Below are 25116 nucleotides of genomic sequence, written 5' to 3' on the forward strand. Positions count from 1 at the left end.
GTGGGGGGGAGTAGAAAGAGAGAGCCCACCAGCTCTGGAAGTTGAAAGAGAGAGGGATGAGATGGAGAGGAGACGTCAGAGTTTAGATAAAAAAAAAGACTAATCAGGAGCATTTTGTGGAGAGAAGAATGTGGGGGACGCTGCTTGTGAATGCCGCTCTAATGAGGTGTAATCCCTGATACGTTTGACAGCTTCTCAACCGGCTGACTGTCTTGTTAGGATTTCACCGAGAATCTCAGTCTCTTCAGTGAGACGAGGAGATGTGTGGATGGAAACAACACACACACACACACACATGCGCACACACACACACACACACACACACACACACACACACACACACACACACACACACACACACACACACACACACACACACACACACACACACACACACACACACACACACACACACACACACACACACACACACACACACACACACACACACACACACACACACACACACACAGAGAGAGATACCTTTAAACCTATAAAGCTGTGATGATAATGAAAAAATAACAAATTAAATGTTTATGGGTTGGGGAAAGGCAAACGCGTCCCTGTTTACAGCTGGTGGCAGATGGTGCAATGATGAGATGAGAAGAGCACAGAGAGGTGTAGGTGCACATCTTGATAATTGCCTGTCTTGGACATCACACATATCTCATCTGTAGAAGAAGCTGCTTGCGTCTTGCTGGCATGGTTGGTGGGATAGTTAGAGTTACAGGTGACCTATTCTTTAATTAGATGTCCTGTAGATTAATGTGCTGTCATTTGGGGGTAATTGATAGAATCCAAACTGCCCAAAATAAGCTTTTGTTGGAGACTGTTAAAAAATACTGCCCTCGCCATAAGTTAAGGATACAATAGCGTTAGGTAATTTCTGCTCTTTCAATAACTTGCAGGTTGAAAAGGGGCCAAAACTGGGAAAAAGCAGCTTCCATCATTACTTTCATTTGACACAAAAGGAAGCTAATTGAAGCGCTAATGTACAAAATAGGATGTCAAGTTGTTGAACCGCTTAAGTGATTTCATTGTGAGCTTAGGGAGAGGAATTAAGAAAAATGCTGTTCACTTAAAAAAACAAAACACCTTTTTTTAAAGAGCATTGTGTATTTTGAATAAAATCTAATTATTTTTTGGGTGCAACATAGTGCATTTGTATTATTACCTTACACTCCAGCTCAACCCTTTCCCTCTCTCCCTCTCTGAATTGAGAGAACTGCTTTAGTGGATGAATTTTTCTATTTATTTATTAGAAAATTATTTTTCTTCTAAAGACCTTCCTTTATTTATTTGACATCCAATTAGAGAATAAGTCCCTTGTTTTAATATCTTTGTTGGTAAATATTTAATTATTCTATTCACCATGGCAACAGCACTTATCTTCTTGTTTGTGTGGGTTTTAATTTACATCCTTCTTAAGAAGGTGGAAATGCTTTAATTAACAAACAAAGGTGACTTATGCTTAATGGCATCATAATGTAAGACTGAATGATTGGTTGTGACATGTACTGCATTACTATCTGTACAGGCTGTGTGGTTTATGTCTTACCATCAATGTGGGTGGATGTATAAATTGAATGTGCTTTCATAATGTTTATGTTTCTCTTATACACATTACATCTTTATTACTTCTTGTTTTATGTGATGGACTTTTGGAAGATAGCTCAGCAGAAAAGAAAGAAAGAAAGAAAGAAAGAAAGAAAGAAAGAAAGAAAGAAAGGCTGGCTTGATATAGGGGAATTTGTTTAATTCCACTTCCGCCTGTTGAATCCATCTGTTTTTGACCCAGAGCAGAGCTGCTGTGTCTCAGCTCCTAAATGAAGATGAACATTGATGTGCATGTGTCTGAAGGATTGATGTGTTGGATTTATAGCAGATGTTAACCAGGAAGGTAATAAAGCTTTTCTACATCCTCTGTTTGCATCGAGATCCGACATTAGCAGAGGGAGGAAGGTGTTTCCTGGCTCGTTACAAGCCGAGGAGCACTCGCAGCTTTGATTTTAGAGGCGTCAACGTCTCATGAAAATAAATGACAGCTTAAAGCTCTTTCCGTTTAATGAGGAGGATGAAACATTGTTTGCATTGACTCCTCACTCATCACACCATCTGCCACTTGAAAAGTTTCTGCACTGGAGAGAACAGAGACGGAAATTTTTTTTTGTTTTAGTCGAGATCATTTGTCTTTGAGCTGCAAAAATAATTCAGCACATTTCTGACAAAAGTAAATGTGATGACAGTGCATGTAAAAAGTGTGGAAATGTAGAGTCTTCCACCAAACTGCAGTCATCACATGAAGCCAGATAAGTGCTGTCAAGTTTTTTTTTCAAAGTCTACCGAAGTCTGTTGTGTCAGTTTGTGATTAGCTCTTATCAGATACACCGTTCCCGAACTGCGACAGTCGAGCTGAAAAAGACGGGTCTGACATGGGGAGAGACCCAACCCGTGGCCCAGGACCGGCTCAGATGGAGGGAGATCATCTAGACCTCGTGCTCCTCAAGGAATATAGAGGATTAAGTAAGATGTAAGGTTAGATCAGGGAATATAATGAATAAATTATAAAGAATAGAACAATTCTACATGTGCGTCCTTCTGTAAGTCTGAGCCCTGAGATAACACAGGACCCATGATTCAATTCAATAAAATGTTATATGTATAGTGACAAATCCTACAATACATTACCTGCAGGCACTTTACAAACCAGCTGGCACACAGGGAATCAGACTTCTGCTTTGCCCAGTCGCTGCAGCCAAGCTCAGTGTGAATAACATGACTTCAACCAAGTAATTAAAATGAACCTGGAGTCGTTTAATGCCACATCCTCATCATCCATGAGTAGATGTGACATGAAATGATGACATGCATCACAGGTCTTCAGCTGGGCTCAGGTGTGCGGGTCTAGACTCTAAGACATCAGGACGCTGCAGCAACATCCTGTTTGTTTTGTGGTTAAAAAGGAACAATTCCATTGAAGGTGAAAATAATGAATGGATGTTAGAACAAGGCATTGTTAATTATTGCATCTACTACTACTTACTTACAGGAGCCACAGGCCTGTTAGCACTTGAAGGACTTTTGGGTTGAGTGTTTGGGCTCTTTACCTCAGATGAGTGAGTTCTTATGTGAACCTGATAGCCGAGCTCCTCTGCCTTGTCACTCTCGTACCTCAGGGAGTCAGGTTTGTTTATCCATTTGTTCAGTAATGCCTGTGCCTCGCTGCAGTTCGGAGAGGCTGTTAAGATGATCTGCCACTTTGGTGTCCTCTGCAGCAAATTCACGAGCTATACCGAGGCACGCAAGAGCAAAGTGAAGAGGGCTGCAAATAAACACATATAACCTGACTCTGTGCAAACCACGGGCTGCAGAACATAGATGAAGTGACGGATGAACACACTGCAGAGTAAATGTGGGCTGTTTGAAAACGGTTCCTTCATTATCAGGGTTTAACACAGGAGGTGTTGCAGAGGGCAGGAGGATGCATTCTCACATTTTGTGAACTATTTTGTAAAGAATGTGACTTTTTGTGTACAAAAGGGTGCAACATTTAATCCATGTACATGTTCCAGTCATAGACTATAGGCCTATATAAAGATGGAGAACACTTCCTCCTCCCACTATCCCGGATACGAACACTGCCATCTTGTCCATTTGTGCAGTAGCAATCGAGGGATTGGGGCGCGCTCAGCTGTCAATCATGACGTTTCACTCCGTTTGTATAGCATCAAATAACTAAATAAAATGAAACTTAATGGAAAAAACATGAACATAAGAACTTAAATGACAGAAACTATCTTTTATTTGAAGTGTACGTTTACTTTTTTGCTGGTCCATGTCCCATCCGCTAACATGGAGGAGGCAGGATTCATTACCTATACTGCAGCAAGCCACCAGATGGCAATAGAGATACTTTGGCTTCACTTTTGGGCAGCTGTCATGTTCGTCCATCTTTATCTACAGTCTGTGGTTCCAGTATGTCATGTGACCTGTTAAAGGTTCAGTGTGTAGAAAGTAGTGACATCTAGTGGAGAAGTTTCATGTTGCAGCTGAATACCCCTCACCTCCCCCTCCCCCTTACAAACATGAGAGAGAACCTGTGGCAGCCTTCAGTTGTCATTAAAACTCAAAAGGTGTTTAGTTTGTCCAGTCTGGGCTACTGTAAAAAACATGGCGGCCTCCGTAGAGAGGACCTGCTCCCGATGTAAATATAAAGTATTTCGATATAAAGGCCCCATTCTAGGGTAAAGAAAACTTTGTACAACTTAGGTGATTAAACACTAGTGAAAATATCATTAGTATTATGTTATATTCAATTTCTGCCAATAGATCCCTTTCACCAAAATCCTACACACTGGACCTTGAAGTAAGTAACAAAAAAGTTTATAAAATGATGTCAAATCACACTGAACAGTATATGATCCATCCATCCATTATCCAAACACTTTGAGGGTCACGGGGAGAGTGTTTGCAATCCCAGTTGACACTGGGCAAAATGGGGGGGGTACACCCTGGACAGGTCACCAGAGAGACAAACAATCCTTCAGGCTCACATTCACTCCTATGGGTAATAAATGGCATGCTTGGTATATCATTGACTCCAAAAACTTGAAACGAGTAGTCTCAGTTTAATCAGCTTAACTTGATTGTGAGGCTATAAAAATCCCATTAGAGGCAAATAAACACTTTAAGATGTTGATATTGGAAACTCCAGAGCTTGATCAACTCTAATATACTGGAATAAGCCTGTGATCAAAGCTTGGGTGAGTTTATCAGTGGCCTGTATGTGTTGTACGTTGTATGTGTTGTACACAGGTAACTCATTACTGACATCAGGTGAATTACGGAACATCTTTAAAGGACGACTGTGAGTTTTCACAGAGCTGTGATGAACAACTGCAGATTGTCATAGCTCCAGGAATTAATGTGTGTGAATGGATTGAGTCACAGGCCATTAAACCTCCCCTGGTCCTTTTTAAATGGCCCTAGTTCTATCTCCTCGCTTCTTCATATATCTCCTCCTAATCCAATATGAGGGCTGTGAGTAAAATGGCCTGTGGCAGTTTTAATAACCTGGCAGCTTTATTACATTTATGGCCAAACTTTCATCAAATGAGCGACATGCTTATTCCTCGATGTGATTAGGGTGCGCTGGTGGGACGGAGAGCAGGGGACATCATAATGTTTTCCAGAGAGTGTGACAGATATTCTTTCATCATATGTTCCTTCCATTGTATTGTTGTTTAACGTTGTGTGACTCATCCTACCTCGCACTGAGGAGTCCGCCTGTGTTTGTGAAAGAAGCTGTTTAAATCCAACAACCAGTTCTCGCCACAGCCGAGTAGATTCAGACACCAGCGCCCATTAGAGGTGAAGCCTTTAATCTGAATATTACTGAGTCTTTCAAACTCAGGAAATGATTTATTTTGTGAGGGCGCTGACCATTGATACTGGTGGGAGGAGAAAGCTAAGATTTAGTTAATGCTCTCTACTTAGTATTCAGTTTAATAGCTCAGTCTGATGAGCATGCAGAGAGGTTGTTACAGGGGGAAAACGGTCCCTGAGTGTTTTTCTAGCATCCCGTCATTTTTGCACTTTTATTCTCATCAGGGTCGTGCATATTTCGCATTATCCTCCTAAACACCTTGTTGTGTTGCATCAACAGCCCCGGCACTTAGCCGTATACCGTGGCTTTGTTTCCCTGCAGCAACAGTGCTTGAAGATAATGAGCGCTGGGAGATTAGTGCAGGTGTAATAGTTGCAGCAGCCAACGAAACAGCAAAAGCCTCATCCTCTGCTCCCTGATGTCTGACCCCGCACTAATGTTGTCTTACGGCAGTGCAGCTCCACAGATGCTTGTTCAGCCCGGCTCAGAGGCCAATTTTCTCTCGTCCCACCTCTGTAAGATTCAGCTTGTTTTGGCAGCATAGGAGCGGTAGGTGATCCCGACCCCAGATCTCCAGATGCATCATGTTCTTTCAGACTTATGAAAGATGTAAAATGGGGTTTCACATCCCCAGCAACCCAGCTCTATACTGTGTTTAGGATCACTGAGGCACATGCCATGGTAACAGCCCTTGACATGTGCGTATGGTGTCACACTAATCGAACTCCCCCACCATCACCACCGCTATAGACCTTCAGCCTCTGTGCAAAAAAAAGCATAAACGAAAAAACACAGAAAATGCCTCAAAGGGGTTTTCCTTAGCTCTCATTGCTTCAATGAAGAGGATCTTTTAATGGCAAAGATTGTCCAAGAGGGGGCAGTATGCCATTGAGTGTATTGAGTTAGTAGTATTGAGTGTATAAGTGCTCCCATACCTTCAGTGAAACAAACAGCCAAACACCTTACACCTACAATAAGAGAGAAAGTATGAATTGGACACATTCGTACAGTCCTGTTCTTCCTGGAGTTATGTTCTGTTTTGAGGTTGAAAAAGACCCTGCGTATCTTTTACCTGAATCCTCTTAAGCGGCTTCTAATCCGCCTGTGGGTGATTGCATTAATTCACAAAATCTTCCGTCACACGCGTTGATTTTCATATTCAAACCTGAGGAATCTTCCCTCACTGCCTCCTTCTCTCTGTCTCTCTTCCTCTTTTGGATCCGTGAGTGATGTGTTTATCCCCTGCACGTTTTGCAGATGCACCTTTTTTTGTTTCTTGGACCGAGGCCCAGTGAGTGTGTGTGTGTGTGTGTGTGTGTGTGTGTGTGTGTGTGTGTGTGTGTGTGTGTGTGTGTGTGTCTGTGTGAACACGATGAGTCTTCGATGAGAGGTGGGGGGTCATCATTCAGTGCTCCTGACAGACTGAATCCCTGTGAAAAATCCCACAGCTGCCTCGCCCTGTACTTGCTGCAACGACACCGGCTCCGTCTCTCCAGCTCACACACGCTGCATGAGGTATCAGGGGTGCAGTTATGCAAGGGCACACGTGACAAGGGCGGCATATTTTATCTCATCTTTATTCTCTCCCTTCTTACTTCCCCCCCGGTTGATTTGGTGGCGTGCAAAGACCCGAGGCTGTGAACTTTGATTGCGTGTGCACACTCTTTGTCGTCTAATATCAAAGACCCTCAATTGATTAAAGGGAACACACCTATAATTTCAATCATTATGTTCAGTGCCCTTTTGAAATGTCACCATCAATATGTCTGTCAAGAGGCCTGAACAGAGGCGAAGGTAGCCACCCCCCCGCGCTTCTCTCTGTTCTTGTGGTAGCTGCTCATTTATTTTTATGTATCATCTCTCTGTCAGATCAGACGTGATTTAGGTTGTCGGTGCATGTGACAAGGCTGTGCTGCCAGAGAGGAGGTATTCTTGCTGTTAATTGAACTGTGAATGATTTTTTTTTTTCCTCAGCCCACTCTCCATGTCACCTTTGTTCCTCCTCTGCAAGTTCACGCCATGCTCTGCAGAAGAGTTTACAGCACGTCCTCAATTTCTTTCTCTCTGCCTCTACATCCCCATTACATGCAGTAACCGCATTCAGAGTGTACCATGAAATATTCATACTCTGCAGCTTCTGCTCTTACTATACAAGTAATCAGTGCTTTACTCTTTTGCAAGCTACTAACTTTAAATGATGCAGGACATGCGCCGGCAAAATGCCCGTTTGGAGAACGACTCTGGGAAATGAAGATAAGTGGAGGTTATCTCACGCACACTTCCTGCACGTGCACAGTTCACCTCTGGGCTCCACCAGCTAGTTCTTCTCTTTTCATCCAATCACAGGCTGACACACTCCCCTTGAGCCAATCACCTGCTGTCAGGTCAGATCAATGAGTGACCCGCCTCCACCCCTGCACCACCACAACTCTGGATACCTGCTCATCTCCATTCAAACCGTCCAATCAGAATCCCTTCATCAGTCGTCCCATCTTTCATGCTCCATTCCTCATGACCACCACCAGTGACGAGGCTCCTGGTGAAAGTCTCCTTCATATCCATAGCCCATAATTCATAGGACTGCTTCCATGGCGCTGCACTTCCTGCTCATGTCTAAGTGCCACAACGAATTCCTATGTTCACAATAACTTTAATTTCATTCTAATATACTCATTTCCATTTGTTTCTCAATAAGTCTTCTCAATAAGGGAAATGTAGCTATTGATCATACACAATGTAATCATGTTCATTTCCCCTCTGTATTGATCATGTATCATTCCTCGTTACTTAATCAGAGTGGGATTTGCAAAATTGCCACGACAGTCTCTTCTGGTTGAAATACACTACTCAGAGAGTATTGATACCACTCTCATATTTGATATCACAGCACGTAGACTGGAAACTTGGAGGACACTGTGTCCAAAGTACACATTTATGACAGATTATGGCTTTGTGACTCGGTGTCAATCAGGTCCACAAACGCTGCTCTCTGCTTCCAGTCTGTAAGCTAAGCTAACCAGCTGCTGCTTCCATGAGCGCGGCATTAATCTCCAACTCTCCGCAAGAAAGTGAACATATATGTCTTGAGAGGAATTAAGGAAATTGAGAACAGTGTCAGTTCATTCAGGTCGCAAAGACAAGCTCAGCCCCAATCCAGTCCATCCACAGATATCTATACCAGCCCACATCAGTTGATCCACTTCCATGCATTCACTTGGCAACAGCTCATTTGAACCCACCTCCACCACAGCTCCTCCTTTTCCTACTGAATCTGACTTAATCAGTTGTCATTGGTTCCTGTTCTGTGTCGGAGCACATCCATCCATTATCTACGCCACTTATCCCTTAAGGATGGTGGGAGGACTGGATCCAATCCCAGCTGACATCGGGTGAGAGGAGGGGTACACCCTGGACAGGTCATCATCACAGAGACAATCATTCACACCTATGGTCAAATCCATGCAGAAACGGGGAGAACATGCAAACTCCATCTGGATTCAAACCGGGAACAGGCGTCAGTGCTTACTGTACCACCGTGCCGTCAGAACAGAGCCACAAATACAACTTGTTGTAATTATTGAAATCAAGTTGATTTTGATGAAAGTGGTCCTGACTGAATTGTGTTTAATTTCTGTTTTCTTGTTGTTTGTGTTCTCACTGGAGCTGCTTCAGCACCAGCTGCAACCTGTTATGATGCCTTGTGCATTGCATTGTGGGACAGTGTAGTGCTCATCAACAGCACGCTCAAGCATGAAATTAATTCAGAGAGCACGTCGATGTCTTTGAGCACACTTATTGTTGTCATTTTAGAATATGCATTAACGTGGTGGACCAGGGGCCACAGCCTCGGTGTCTCGCTCTCTCCTCTTCTTTACACATGCACTTACTTTTTCAGGAGGGTTGTTCAGATAAACATCAACCAAACAAACACTATTTGCATCAATTACAGGTGAAACAATGGTGATGATGCCAGAGAGCGACTGGGTCGAGCTTCAAGATGGTCTCTGGGTACACAAAGAAGATTTCTTCTATCATACACTTTGGTTCTGCTCTCTTCTCTTCATGTTGTATTCCTTTGCCTCTATCAGAGATCTCTTTTCTGGAGATTTACACTTTGTCTTACTTCGCTGAGTCGAATTTTAAATCACTTCACACCGCTGGGCGTTTAGCCATTGTGCTTCTCTGTCATCCACAAAGGTGTTCCATCACATAAAGCGGTGGCTGTGGCTAAATACTGGACAGCGTGAATGGGGATCAAATATTTTTACGAGAGCATCTGCCGACCCTGAACAAGACGTTAACGTTAAGCTCGTCTGCTTCTTTTCAATCACGTACAGACAGGCAAGGTTTAGGAGCAATGATGCAGCACACTGATCTTTATGAAGCATAACAGCATCCAGGTTGTGTGTCGTTTTGTTATCTGGCTGATAGTAACACACACACACATACAACACACTCTATAAGCAGGGGCGGATCCAGTTGAAATCTGATTGGCCCCTAACCTGCCCCTGTCCTGTCGGAATAGTCACTTACTAATAATTCTAACAATAGCAATACATATGACAATCATTCAATGATTTGTTGCTTAGCTCAAAGCCATAGAGCAAACAGTTAATATGGAAAACCTCATTTGTGCCCCTTATTGAATCAGGAATTGGGCATGGATTTTGGATATATAATTGGCCCCTCTGTGCGGCCCCTTTCTGGCCCCTGATTTAGAAAACCTGTAGATCAACCACTGCTATACGTCAATAACAGAGGGTATTCATAAACATGTTGATTGTATAAAGTCTGCCTAAGAGTGTGAAGGACAGACTGTAAACATTGTGTGATTGCAGAATATTAATATGAGTAGGTAATGAGTCCCTCTCACTTCAACACCTCCTGTCTGGTTGGATTGTACAATGGAGGTGAGCGAGTTGTCACTTCTATGGAAAATGTCAAGTGACAGCTGCTGCTGCTGCTGCTGCTGGTGCCGAGGTGAGGTGAGGAATAGCTCAAGGGGTTAAAGACACCACAGCAGGCCTGTACTGCTACCAGCTCTCACCACTGATGACTTTTTTTCCCTTGTTTGTTATTTCTTCCTTCTCTCCCCCCCAGACAGCTCTGACTTCCCCAAGCCCCTCTGAGCATGTGGATGCCCATCAACTTCACTAAAATCACGCTGCTCCTGTAATGAGGAAAACCATAATGGCAAATCCTGCACGGAGCATCCCCCGGCTGTGATGGCTGCACCAGAGGGCATGTGCACAGAGAGCGGGGGGAGCTCTCCTCATTATCTAGATGTGAGCGCCACGAGGGTCGAATAATGCAGAGGGAGTGGAGTCACATTAATCATCCTGTCACATGTGTGAGGGTCCACTCCAGAGACAGGAGTTCCTGCCGTCACACGCTTGGCAACAACTAGTGTGGACATTGAGTCAACACTCAACGCATACCACAGGAATACAGCTCTCTATATTTTTCTACTTTCCCGGCAGATCCCCCCTGGTAATATCTGAGGATGTGTGCTGTAATGATAGTCCACCTTTTGTAGCTCGGGCTCAGCGGTACTCTGCTGCACCTGCATCTGATCACTGTGTGGGAGGAATCCTTCTATGTCTCCTCAGTGAGCCATTGCAGGAGCACGGCGCCTGCTGTTGGCCTTACCATGGCAATGTTCACACATCACCGGCTGAGTATTCATTCACACGGTGCACATGGGATGAAAGCAATTATTTGCATAGATATAGCTTTGAGATAACACTGTGATTCAAGTCCCTCCTGCCCGATAAAGAAAACAAACTTTGATCAGGGTGGAAAATGTCTCAATGCCTCCTGGCATCGCAGGGGCAGGGGGCTACATCTATATAAGATGAGACCCTCTGCTTGTTGAACAAATAGATGTGATCAAAATGTGGGAGAGGCCAAAGCCTCTGGTTGTAAACCAGCCTGCAGGGTGATGATGCCACTGCCACTTAAATCATTTTTTATCAAGCACATAAATTATCACTATTTCATTAATAGTGGAGCCCCTGAGTTTGAGTGGACACAAACTAAATAGCTTCAGTTAGCATCCTGAGGTAGAATGATGACTGGGTGTGTTGCTGTTGCATGAAGAAAGTGAAATGGAAAATTTAGATGATGCTGTGGCCTGGGATCCTGTGGATGAACAGATGATACATTTCTCTCAGGCTCCCTGCTTCTGAAGTAATTCAATTCATTTTCTTTTATTGATTGACATCGGACGATGTGCCGGTGCGCGGTTCATGCAAGCAGGCGGCAATAATGAAGGAATTTCTTGCAATTTGCCTCCTGACAACGAACTGTAACTCTTTGGAAGCGATGGCAGCTAGTGTGTGTGTGTGTGTGTGTGTGTGTGTGTGTGTGTGTGTGTGTGTGTGTTTGTACTTGTTTTTGTTGCCTCTTTTGGACCTTTTCCAGCATAAATACTGACCTTGTGAGGACCAGTAGACCTCATGAGGACCTATAGCCTGGTACCAATGAGGCAAAACATCTTTCATCTTTCTGGTTACAGTTAGGGCTGAGTTGTGAATTATGTTTAGGTTAAGATTAGGGCAAGGTACGAATTGGTCATGGTTAAGGTTAGGGATAAGGTTTGGGTCAATGCAAAAGTCCCAGTAAGCATATCAAATTTGCTGTGTGTGTGTGTGTGTGTGTGTGTGTGTGTGTGTGTGTGTGTGTGTGTGTGTGTGTGTGTGTGTGTGTTTAGTCTAACTCTATATTTGTAAGAGAGAGATTTTCTTGTGACCAGTGGTCATCATTATTTGAGGGCTAGTTTGATGTTAATGTTAGCCATGCAGTTGTGATTTGAATGATGATTCCACAAGTGCAGTAATACATGTGTGTGGGTGTACGTGTCTGTTGTTTATCCATGTTTGTAAGGACCGGTTTGAAACCTTGACAGGAGGAACATTTCAGCAGCTTTTCACTCCCTCAACAGGAGGAACCTGTGGACCTGTCAACTTTGCCTTGCTTCTGTTTGTGCTGCTGACACTTTCACTTTGAAGATATTTGGATTTTCTTTTCTCCATTAAGCTCTTTCTGTCTGTTGCTGTCAAACGTGATACTGGAAGAAGAACGATCATCTTTTATTTTGCAGGTGACAGTTTGGCTCTTTCTGTGTTGTGCCATACATGCTCTTTTTTTGAGAACTGTCTCCATCCTCTCAAACAACTGAGATGAATTAACTTCAGAATTTGCAAAGTCAGACCTCAAAGGTTTTTAGCGGGAAAAATGTCATACATGTTCATTCATTCATTTTTAAAAATTGTCTTACTGATTTTGATCAAATTTCTGTAATTTATAGGTGTCGTTAACGGATTACCTCCACTTTCAGGAGGTTATGTTTTTCACCTGTTTCTGTTTGCAGTATTACACAAAAACTACAAAACTGATTTCCTCCAAACATGATGGAGGGATGGGGCCTGTTCCTAGAAAGATTCCATTACATCTTTGTGTGGATGGGGATTAAGGGCCAGTTCCAGGATATCAATTACCTTTCTTTAATGTTTCATCACAAATAAATCATTGAGGTTATCAGACCACTTCCCTTTGTCTTTTTATATTTCTAAGAACTAGACAATTATGTGTCGGATTGTGCTGCTTTGGTCGTCAGTTCAGAAGTAATAGGGAGTGATCAGCCTCATTGATTTCAAGCATGTCAGTGTTTGAAAATCGACTTTTTCTACACACGTATGGTCACAGTTAATAAGTGACGGGACACGAACAGTGATCCCTCCTGAATGTCAGGGAAGGTGTGACAAAAACAAAGTCAAGATGCATCATGGGAGGTGTAGGATTCAGGGTATTTCATCTTATTTCCATCTGTCTTACAGATCTATGAAAGAGAAACACTGAATACAAAACACTAATAGCAAATGTGTCTTGATGATAATATCTTTGTTGAATTTATTGATATTATAATAACACTTTATGACATTTGATAGTAGTATGGGCTTTACAGACTCACACAGACACAGTGGTCTTAAAAGTCAATGCATGCAGTGATCTGAAGCAATCCACAGCTACCAATGTCATCAGTCTACAATGACGACTTTTATTTTATGAACAGTTTAAAAAGGGAAGTGCCGTTTATAATTTTTGGGTTTGTTTAAGTCTTAATGTCCTCAGTTTGCATGAATGACCGGTGTGTATCTGGAATAAGAAGATAACCATGATACACTCTGCAGAAGGTGAGCATTAGATTTATTTCTCTGAGAATGAGAAGCTACAAACCTCCATCACACAATATGGCCTCTGAAGTTCTGCTACTTCAGGCGGCTTCAAGCACACATCATGTGTTTACTTTGACAAACATAATGTAGCAGAATGAGAGTCATGGGAATTCATCGCGAGTGACCACATATATGGCAGAAGACAGCCAGTCTTGCATGGAGTCACTTTCATGCAGAGAGCGGCGGCAGCAGACGGGGACAAAAACATGTGGCAGGCAAGACGAACGCAGCCCAATGAGCCGCCGTCAAATGATAGCAACTAATTAGAGTTTTCTCTTCCGCTCAAGGGTCTGTCTTATGATTAAGAGAGCCCGATGAATATGTATACGATTTGAGCACGGGGATGGATCTAGGTCAGGATGCTGGTGCATGATGAGCTCCCTGTGAAGTAAAGCAAGGAAACGTGAGGCAACACCAAGCTATTCAGCGAAACCCTCGAGAGGCATGCAGATGTGAGGGGCCTTAACTTTTGCAGATTACGTCTCTAACAACTTTATGGGGCTCTTTGGAATTCAGAGGAAGGCGGCTCATCCAGCTGAGAGGCCCTAAATGACTTCTCTGGGGATCGTTCCTGTCTGTTACCGCTTGGCATTTAAGAAGCGAGCAACTGGATGCATTGATTGGCTCATCGACTCCCTGGCAAACAGAATGTGAAACAGATATTTATACAAACACGGTGAAGCTGTGTCATATGGCGCCGGAGCCTGGAGATAGTCTGCAGGGTTTACAGATGGTTTGTAAGCAACATCTATTCATCCATCCATCCATCCATCCATCCATCCATCCATCCATCCATCCATCCATCCATCCATCCATCCATCCATCCATCCATCCATCCATCTCCCAGATATGAACGCTGCCATCTTGTGCATTTGGAGCCAAACTCACCAATTGTGAGTCAGTGTCAGCTGTAAATCATGACGTTTCACCCCATTTTTATTGCATCAAAAAACTTATTTAAACCAAATGTAATGGTTTTTAAATGTCCCATCCACTCACGTAGAGTTAGGTAGGGTTTATGACCTATACAGCAGCCGACCACCAGGAGGCGACTAAGATGCTTTGGATTCACTTTTGGGAAGCAGTCATGTTGTACATCCCTACATACAGTCGGTTGTTTGAGCTGTTTAGTTACTAAAAAGGAGAGTATAAGATCCATCGATTTACCGTCTCCAATGAACCTATGACCAATCTGCATGTCTTTGGACCGGAGGAGGAAGCCGGAGTACCCAGAGAAAACCCATGCAAACACAGGGAGAACATGCAAACTCATAGTTCAGGATTCAAACCAAGAACCTTCTTGCTGTGAGGTAACAGTGCTAACCACTGCACCAACGTACTGCCCTGAGTGATAAATCGTTATCAATACTAAAGATTTCAACTGTCACGATGAGGGTCTCCCTGGTCCCCCAGTGGTCTCTGAGGCAAACTGTGTGCAGTGCAGTTTTCGCTAATGATGTTTTCAGTTGTTCTCTCCGGGATCATTACTACTGGAATTACAACAGCTGACAAATTTCACAGCCCATAGTTTTGCTCCCACCAAATTCCTCTGTCTTACACCGTCAGCATTAATAATCCAGTCGATCTAAAGAGCTGAGATCGACGTTAAAGTTTGCATCGAACGTGAGGGGGAGGAGAAAAGACTTCTAACACATCTGAGGGCTGCGAGTTGCCACAGACACGTAACAACAACATATCTCTCAGAGGATATGAGAAATGCCCCCAGTATTATTTTCTCTTATTAAAATGTGCCAGCATTTTTTCCCCCCCTATCAATCACACTTGGGAATTATGAGAGGTAATATGAGTCTGTGGTGCATGACAGCTCTCAATAAACGCTGGGATTTCTTCAAGCTTATATATATATTTTTTTTTTGTAAATGAATTGCCCCCTGAAAATCTAAGTCTGTGACCCTGAGCTTTTAAAAGCAAACTTACAAAGCTGCAGCTGAAACTGTGACCGCACTTCTTCACCTGCTATCACAGGAAAATCTCAGATATTTACGTGCAAATTCTTAAACAGTTTTCAGCCAGAACATGCAGCACAAGTGACAGTCGGAAATGCCGCATCTCTATTGGAAACAAGAAGTGCCTCCATTTTACTGTGGGACTGGGTATGTCTTCCTCGGCTTAATGAGCTGCCTGACAGGGAACTGGCAGCAAAATACGACTGTGTCCCTTCACCACCACTGAAAACAGCCACGCTCCAGTGTTTTAGTGATGATGGTGGTGCGGCGGACGACAACCACATTTCCTGGGCGTTCAATCATTGTAACAGATGAGTCTCTGCTGCACACACATGTACCTCTACATATGTGTCACGCCTGTACAGACATTCCTGACGTAAAGAAAGCCTGTCCTGTGATGTCCCTTGTAGTGGTCACAACCTCACCATGTCTCTGTCACATGGTAGTAAGATAAATGAGCCAATGTCTCACCCCCCTGTCCTCCATGCATGTTTCTGTGGAGCTCCATCCACCTCACATTGGTGCAGTGACGCAGTGATGGACAAAACCTTGCTTTTCAGTAGAAGTCAGTTTTCTTATGTGTGACTGGAGATCCCCTCACACGGCTCCTCCAGTTACAACTTGAACATCAGCGCGCTGGAGGGATTTAATGCTCCTGTTTCATTCTCCTCAGAGGAACCACATTGACACAGTAATCAAATCATCTGAAATGGAGAATGACAAATGTGTTTCCAGCTCGGCAGGGGAACATCGCAGATATATGTCACGGAAGACCGAGTGTGGCTGCACCGTTAGTATTAAAGATACTGCATGGAGCTGCAGTGTGTGACGTTCTGCTGGTGCTGAAAAGAAGTTTATGTCTATTTTTTTTCATGTAATTCTTCTTATTTTTTTTAATCTTTAATTCTTTTTGAATTTTCAACATGCAGGTTGTGGTTGGTTAATCTGAAACTCTTAAATTATTGTCTGTCAGGTATAAGAATATTGGAATGACACAGATGTTACCTTTGACGAATGCTGAATGCATCTGGCTATATTAGTGCGTCTGCAACGATTATTAGAGCTGACTGACCTCTAGGTTAATGTACTATTTAGCTCTACATCAACCTGTATTATAATGTGTGTTGGCCCAATCTGTTAAGAAGGTAGTTTGGGATGTTTTAGCTTATTATAAAAGGTTTATACTTTACAAAACAGGCTAATTTACCAAAGTTATATTAAAGGTAAGATGGAAATTTGTTGTAAAAACACTGTTTACGCTGTCGCAAGCTCGGTCTTTCGGTATCGAGTTCCTTTCTGCTCTGGTTTTCTCTGGGTGCTCCGGCTTCCTCCCACAGTCCAAAGACATGTACATTGGGTTAAGGTTGATTGGAGACTCTGAATTGAAAGCGTGGATTGGCTCTGACCCTCAAAGGATAAGCAGCACGGATGGATGGATCTTTGATCACAGGTCTCCTTGTCGATGATAATTTTTTTTTTTTCTTCCTTATTTTGTTAATGAGGCTGTGCACAAAGCTGAAGTTTCCACAGAATTAACCCGTCAGTGATTTTCAGCACAGAAAACTTTTCTCCACTTCCTGACCTTACTGAAAGTATCGCCCCTGGACATTTTTTTCACACCTCTGAATTCCACAAAGGATTCTCAGACTCAACACTAAAGTTTTTACAGTGAAGTTAAAAGTTCAACGTAAAAAGTTGCATAGTTACAAAAGTAGAAAAATGCATTGAAGGAAAAATGCATTGGAGGAGAATTAAATATACCAAAGCAATCTTTACAATGTCCAACAGTCTCATCAGATATAGTAAACGTAGCTACACAAAGTCAAAAAATAAAGTTAGAGTCAAAACATTGTACAAGCAAGCAAAGTGAATGTAAACAGATAAAAGAAATGGTTATATATAAAAACTGAATACTATTCATCAACACACTAGTATCGTTCGTCAGTAGTTGTGCACTGCAACATACGGTACTATACAGATGGCACACTTGTCCTTGGAACGTACTTTTTCCACTGAGACGTTGAAACTGAAACATAAAACTAAAACAAACAAAATTCACTTTTAGCATCAATTAGAAAAATCACAATATTTCTGCCACGGTATATTCAGAGGATGTTGCTTCATAGATTTGAGTTAGATGCATGCGATTCTTTCAGACCACACAGAAAAATAGATGACTTTACCATCTAGTGTGCTTCTCTTTATTATAAGTCTTTTCATAAATAAACTAGAAATGCCAGCAGTATGTGGATGCTCATATGTCCCCCCCCCCTCTTTCTCTCTGATTCTCTGAATGTCGTCGCCTTAAGTGGTGGAACGAGCATTCACACGATTACTGAAGTAAATGTAGCAGCGCCGCTGTAGAAAAGTCCTCAATTAAAGAGTAAAACTGTCCTTTCAGTGAACGAGCACAGAGACAAATGAAGTGACTTATTTGTTCTTCCACAGGCGAGCATCTCTAAAGTGATCATGATTGATTGCTGGGAGAGGGAAACAGCCAATCATAGGTACAGACTGACCATGTGTATATATGTACATCACATAACATTATATAATTATAACATCGAAAAAGAAATGATTTTATAATATGAGCCTTGAGTTAAATATTTGTATAATTCAATATCTTGTCTTACAAAGTCTTTTGATGTGACATTAAAGTCCCAACTTCAATTCACAATCCATACATCTGTTTACGTTTTGGAAAACAAGTCGGAACTAATAGCACTTCCTGTTTTCTGATTGCTGGATGAACTCTCCTGTTTGACACTGATACAACCTGATGATTCTCAAGCGAGGTTTGAAGTTTATACTGTGATTTCTGAAGGGGGTTTACACTCGTTTATTTTCAGCGGATGTTGGAGATGATTGCCTCCTCAGATAGACACTCTGAATGTAAATGCATCCTGTTCGTGAGTTGATATGGGACTGAACTGGGACCTTATTGTCTCCCTGAGCTGAGCCTCACTGCTCCTGCACCTGCAACCGAGCTGATGAGTCGGTCAAACTACAATAACTGACTTCCTGTTGTTTTAAAACACCTGTTTGTCTCAGAGTCTTTGCCTTACGTCTCTCCGTCCTCTGCCTCCCCCACAGTCTGAAAAACTCAGGTGTAATGTCTAACTTTTGATAGATGGAAACTACCTTAATGCTATGAAAAGTATTATTTTTTTCTTAAAATTGGAAGAAGAAGAAGAAGAAGAAGAAGAAGAAGAAGAAGAAGAAAGAAGAAGAAAGAAGAAGACAACAACAACAACAACAACAACAACAACATGGCAGCATATTTTATGAAAATTATGGATCTAAATGTTGTTTGATTCCAGGAAACACTATTATCACTGACAGCAGACATCTGCAGCATGTAAAAAAAAATAATCAACTTTTGATTGATTGATTTATTTGCACAGGTTTATAAATATACAGAGTAAAATGACAAATAGTAGACAGTGCAGAGGGAGGCTGAAAACCAGCTGATAACTTTGAAAAATCAAAATTACACTCGGAGAAAATGAAATGACAACCCATGATGGTTTGCAAATAAACAATGACGTGTATCATAAAAAACAAAACAAAACCCAAATACAAATTATTAAATTCCCCAGTTTTCAGATGCAGGCTTTCCTTAAACGCTCACATGCAGACTATCGGTCGATACTACAACTTACCCATGTTCCCTAAACGCGTCATCTGCAGGCAGCATGGTGCACAGCAGCAGCAGCAGGTCACAGAGAGAAATCTACTGCAGTGCACACAACTACAGGTGAATATTTATTGCTCTGAGTTGATTGAGTGATTGTATCTACCTTCACAGGTACATACAGAGCCTGTGGGGAACAGTGGGGGGGGGCTCAGGTATGCAGCAGCGCGGCTACAGGTAAAAAACAGCTTTGAGGCCGAATCATTAACCTTCCTGAGTCCTGAGCTCGTGAACTGGTCAAACAGCAACACTGCAGCCATCTGTCCACGTCTTCATTCCTTATATTAGGTTTTATTTAATGAAAAACTCTTCTTCGACAGTTTCAGAAGCGGAGAGCAACAAGCCCTCTATTCATCTACAGCTGTTGTTTTTCTATGTTTGCAGGTGAGGAAGTAAAACACACCCTGTACATGTATTGTGTGCTGCTACATTTCATAGCCATGTTAGAAAATGAGGTCTTATGTAAATCTGGCCCTTATTTTCCTGGGGAACAATTTTTGTTTTGCTTTACGTAGCGTTAGAGCACTTTTAGTTGATGTTAACATTATCAAGCTGTTATGGAGAGCAGATGATACAGAAGCAGATGATACAGAGATTATTTTGTCATTTAAGTACAAGTAAAACTGGTCTGTCACAGATAAAATTCCTGCATTCACAATGTTGCCTCATGCAGTTAAAATATGTATGGTACGAATTACCAGGAAAATATACTTAAAGCGAAAGTTGTGATACTTAAGGCTTCTGTGATTATAATATTTTATCACACATTCAGTTTGTAAAAGAAATACTAGAAAAGATTATGCTTAAACTACTGGACAGATTACCATGAAACTTGGTTGAAGGATGTGGCATCAGTCAGATCCAGATCAGGGGGCAGATCCAGGAATTTTTTTTATCACTTTCGTAAACATTGGTGAGACGGGGCTTTTTTAAATATTCTGTCATCTTGTTGAAATTATCGGTCACATTAAGGGAACTGATATCTATATGTGTGTGTGTATGAAATGTGTTGCAGTTGGATTGAATTTACGTGAACTACTGGGCTTGGTGGAGGTGTGCACTTATTCCCTTCTGTACACATGCTGTCTATAGAAGCTTCTGTTACACGAGGACAGTACCTCGACTACACATGGTGATATGTTGGTGCTCATGCAAAGGTGCAAATTACACCTAGTTACACCCGTCTAAATGTAGAACAGCTGTGAAACCAACAGATCAAACTGTTCTTTCGCTGTATTTTCAGTAATTGAAAGTATTTGGCACCTGAATGAACATCCTCAGAATCCCCCTGCAGGTGTTAAGGTGAGAAAATGTGAAGGACCTGCCCTGATCTTTCTATAACTATTTTTTCTCTTTTATTCCTCTCTGAGGCTCGTTTTGATTAATTTCTCACTCAACTTCTTTTTTCATCTTTTTATGTGCGTATGAGTGCTTTGAGTGTAGCAGTTGTGGTAATTTGAACCAGATAGTTGAACGTTTTGGGATGAAAAGTCGTATCAGACATGATTTACTGCTTCAAATAGAAACAAAGAAAACTTGTCTGCATGGAGGGGATCTGTAATTTAAATATACATCTGTATTTGTAGAGTAACAGATGTCAGTTGAATGTAGTGGACTAAATGTTCCAATATTCCAACAATCCATTATATGTATACAATATATATACCACTTATCCTGTAATGGTCAGGGGGGGGTCTGGTTTGCTACAAACAGTTCTGGAGTCACTGTAACTGTCCTTAACTTTAAGCTTCTGTTCTTGTTGCAGTGTCGGCTGTTGTAACCGCAGATCTTCAGCTATGTTTGAGTTTGAACCCCGGCCTCCTCCTCCTGCTGATACTGAGCCGTCCTGGTGGTACCACACACACACACACACACACACACACACACACACACACACACACACACACACACACACACACAGCAGTAATTATGCTCCTGCCAGAGCTGTAGGAAGCCGGGCGGCACCGGGCGGGAACAGCAGAGACCCACTCAGCAGGCGGCTATAGGAAAAGCACATTGAAGGGTGGGCAAAATCAACCAACCTAGGGCCAACCTGAGGCCTAATTACAGAGGGAACATGAGTAATAATGAGGCAGTGTCCAAAATATGCAGCCCTCATCCCCCAATCAGCCTAAGTTCCCCTCCCAGGTGTATAACTGTACATACAGCAGCACATTACCCATGTGCGTAGACCTCCCACAGTGCTCACCCCTCTGAAACGATGCTTGAGAATGCTGGATAGCTTGTAGCGTGGACCACATAAACACAGTTTCTGTGGCTGCACGAGTGTTCAAGTGTGAAAATGGAAGGTGCCACAGTGTGCGACATGGAGAGTATGATGATGTCACAAACGGAGGCAGTTCTGAGCGAAAACAGATGATTTGTTGAGAGTTTATTCTCCATCTCCATGTGAGAGGAAGTTGCCTATTTACCACGGATAACTGAGTGGCTGGTTTCAGGGGACACGGGGAGGGATTTCTTAAAAACAGTTTTGCAGGAGAGAAACAATCACTCTGACCACTGATCCTGTCGTCTGTGATTTCCCGGTAGTTGGTTGCAGTGACTGATGGCGGTACCACACAGATAGACACATACACAGTGTCCACAGAGTTGCTGCAGCGGTTTACCTTTGAATTATTCGTTTCACAGTTTGAATTCCTTCACATTTCACCAGGCGGATTACTAATGAATCGGAAATGGAGCTCCCCAGGGAGAACACAGCCTCCCATGCAGTCTCCCGGTGATGAATATACAGTAGCCAGGGTGTGTGTGTGTGTGTGTGTGTGTGTGTGTGTGTGTGTGTGTGTGTGTGTGTGTGTGGTGTGTGGAAATATGTATTGGCAGGATAAACAGGAAGGAGGGTGTGACTGAGGCTGCAGGAGTTTGAGGAGCTGTCCAGATACTGAAGGAGCATCAAGCAGCCTTTCAATTAGCGTTAAGAGCTGGTGGCTCTGCAGGAGCTGGTGTAATTTTAATAATCTGTGAAAATGAACTATTCATCCATTCATGTGACCCAAAGTTTCTGCTTCAACATTTCATTTAGACGTTAATTTGAGCCTTAGGTTTCTTGAATATAAACAGTAACAGGAGAAATGTTCACTCTTAATAGCTGGATCAATTCAGTCATAATATTTCACCTTTAGGGGATGCCTCTGTTCTGAGGGGATAATGGATGAAATGCAAACTATTCACGACCCTCTGTGCTTATTTATTTTCCCGTTAGAGCCTCTTAAAACCAAATTTGGTTTTAAATAACGATCCATCCAGCCACAGATCAATAGCTTGAATCTGCAGCGAGTGTCAGTCGCAGCCCAGCATGCAGGAGAATGCAGACAGGAGGGGTGGAGTTCCCAGCGCTTACTTTTCCAGCGCTCCTCTGGCTGAAGAGCTCAGTCTTTGCCTGGGAAACAGCGGAGTTGGCGCTGATGCGTCCTGGCATGTGATCCCACCTCAGTCAGATCAGTCTCCTCGGCGCTGCAGCTTCCCCACATGTAACTTTCCATGCAGTTGTTGCCCGTCCAATGGACAGCACCTAGGAGCTTCGCCTGGACCGTATCCGCTCCTGCTCGCCCGTGCGCCGCGCCGCGCCGAACCTCTCCACCGCCGGGCTCTCCAGGTTCAGAGGGACTCGCTCGGGTCGGGGGTTGCTGTTGGCCCGGGTCTCCCGCACACATGGAGGGGGACGTTATGGACAAAGTGGAGGCCACGGCGACGGTCCATGACTTCGACCCCATCAGTGGGAGCATCCCGGCCACCAAAGTGGAGATCACCGTGTCCTGCAGGTGAGTGAGTCCAGTCTTCTGCCGCTGCGTCTGCGTCATGGTTCGGGGAGCTCCGCGCTCTTTGGATGCGGTTTGCTGTGACCAGACTGGACATTGTAAGGAGAAGAGCAAACGAGCAATTACACATTTGTGTTTAGACAGAAAGACTGAATATCTGTGTCTGAAAAAAGATGATCTATTTTACAGATTTAAAACTTTAAAAAAAATACTCGCAGATATTTTGTCTTTGGTACAAAGAACCAAGACAAGACCTCACTGTGATGTGTCAGAATAAGAGACATGTCCTCATAGTTTTAAATAATGAATTAACACAGTGTCCAAATACCATTGCACTAATGTCTATATGTTCCTCAATAAATCGCTTTAAATGTGAGCATCTCTGAACTTTTGCGTATTTTTGGTTTCACCCAGTTTATTTCGCCATTTGCGGTTTTACTGTTTGTTTAGATAAATCATCATCTGATCCACCGTTGAGTCTCGTGAGGGCTGTGCGCGCGCCACTTTGCGTGCCACAGGAGATATTACCCCCTGCGGCTGCGTGTCATGCTAAGCGTTTGCCAGCAGTTTGTTGCAGAAACGTGAAGACCATGATTTGCCCCCTCTGCTTGTGCATGGGCGTTTAACTGTATTCCCCCAAAAGCACATTACCATTGAGCTGGATATGGGTGGGGCAGCTCTGGTTGCAGGTAGAGCCACTGTGCTGCTGCAACCTATACAGTGCAGCGGTTAGGTCGGTTAGGTCGACTGGTTGGTTCAGTGTTAATTATGGAAGTTGATGTTAATGTGTGTTTCTTCCAGCAGGGTGTCACTTGGCCCTGATCCACAGTGTTTAGCTGTTCTCACCTCCTGGCTACATCAGTCCTATATATGCATGTAAAATAATGACAATGATGAAAAAGTGATCCTGTAGCCATTTAAAAAATGAATGTACACAAAACCACAGGCTGGAGATTTATCAACCAAACACCCGCTGCTATTCTTCTTCTAATCTCTCCTTCACTCAAGTCAGTGATTCGGAGGGACAATCTGTCTCTACTGTTCATTTAGTTGTGACAATCTGCTTCATCAGCCACTTTGAAATCTAGCGTTGCTGTTGCCACGTAGGCGACCTTATAATTCACCCTGGATATTGATTCATTATACAGAATATGCATTATGCACATTAATTATGCAGAATACAGAGTGGGCCGGTTGAGAGGACGGCGCAGCGGTGGGGGGGTGTGGAGGCAGTTTAAAGAAGATGAACACCATTGTTCCCCAGGTCCACTGTATGAAAAAAAGGCAAGAGCAAGTGTGTGTGTAAGGCTGCATGAAGCCAAGGTTGCGTGTTTTTTGTGTGTGTTTTATCTATTTCGGGGCGTTTGGTGTGAGTTGCAGCTGGACTGTTATTTCCCTCTTGGTACGCAGTGTTGTTATTGTTTTTCATACTTTAGGCTGGAATCTGTGTTGATGCCTCCAGGCTCTGTGGATCTGCAGCTCCCTCGTCTGTCATTAACATCTCCCCAAATAAAGACCTGCTCCAGCACACGATTTGATAGCAGAAGAAAAGCTCATTGCTGCTTTCACTTAGCAGCTGTGGCTCAGGAGGTATAGGACGGGTTGTCCACTAACCAGAAGGTTGGCGGTTAGATCCCCGGCTCCCCCCATTCTGCGTGGTGAAGTGTCCTCAGGCAAGATACTGAACTCCAAATTGCCTCCAACGGAATGGCATGATAGATGTATGATAGAGAATGGGCTGCGCAAAGATGCACTGAATGAAAGTGTGTAAATGGGTGATCGGCAAAACTGTACTGTAAAGCTCTTTAACAGGTCATTAAGACTGGAAAATCACCATATCAATACAGACCATTTACCATCACTTGGCCTTGAAGCATTGGTCTGTTTTACATGGAAATTCTTCAGGTCCAGTCTCTTCTTCTTTGTGACTCGTGGGGATTGTTACAGTTGCTCATGTGTGAGGACTGAATCAGAGATCAAGCACTGGACAGCTCGAAGGATGAACAAATGTGAAATACACGACCATGCATGCAGCCATTATCAGCAACTGTGT

General features: G+C 43.0%; 1 protein-coding gene across 3 annotated transcripts in view; it reads left to right on the top strand.

Annotated features, from left to right (window-relative positions):
* Window positions 1-22587: 22587 nt before the first annotated feature.
* Window positions 22588-25116, top strand: part of cpne5a (copine Va) — a 71043-nt gene continuing 68514 nt past the window's right edge. For all 3 annotated transcript variants that reach the window (XM_035160322.2, XM_035160323.2, XM_035160324.2), the window contains exon 1: window positions 22588-23066. In XM_035160322.2, the coding sequence (XP_035016213.1) occupies window positions 22786-23066 (281 nt within the window). In that variant the 5' untranslated portion in view covers window positions 22588-22785. The remainder of the gene's footprint in view (window positions 23067-25116) is intronic.

This window comes from Hippoglossus stenolepis, chromosome 6 (assembly GCF_022539355.2).
Source record: "Hippoglossus stenolepis isolate QCI-W04-F060 chromosome 6, HSTE1.2, whole genome shotgun sequence".
Lineage (NCBI taxonomy): Eukaryota > Metazoa > Chordata > Actinopteri > Pleuronectiformes > Pleuronectidae > Hippoglossus > Hippoglossus stenolepis.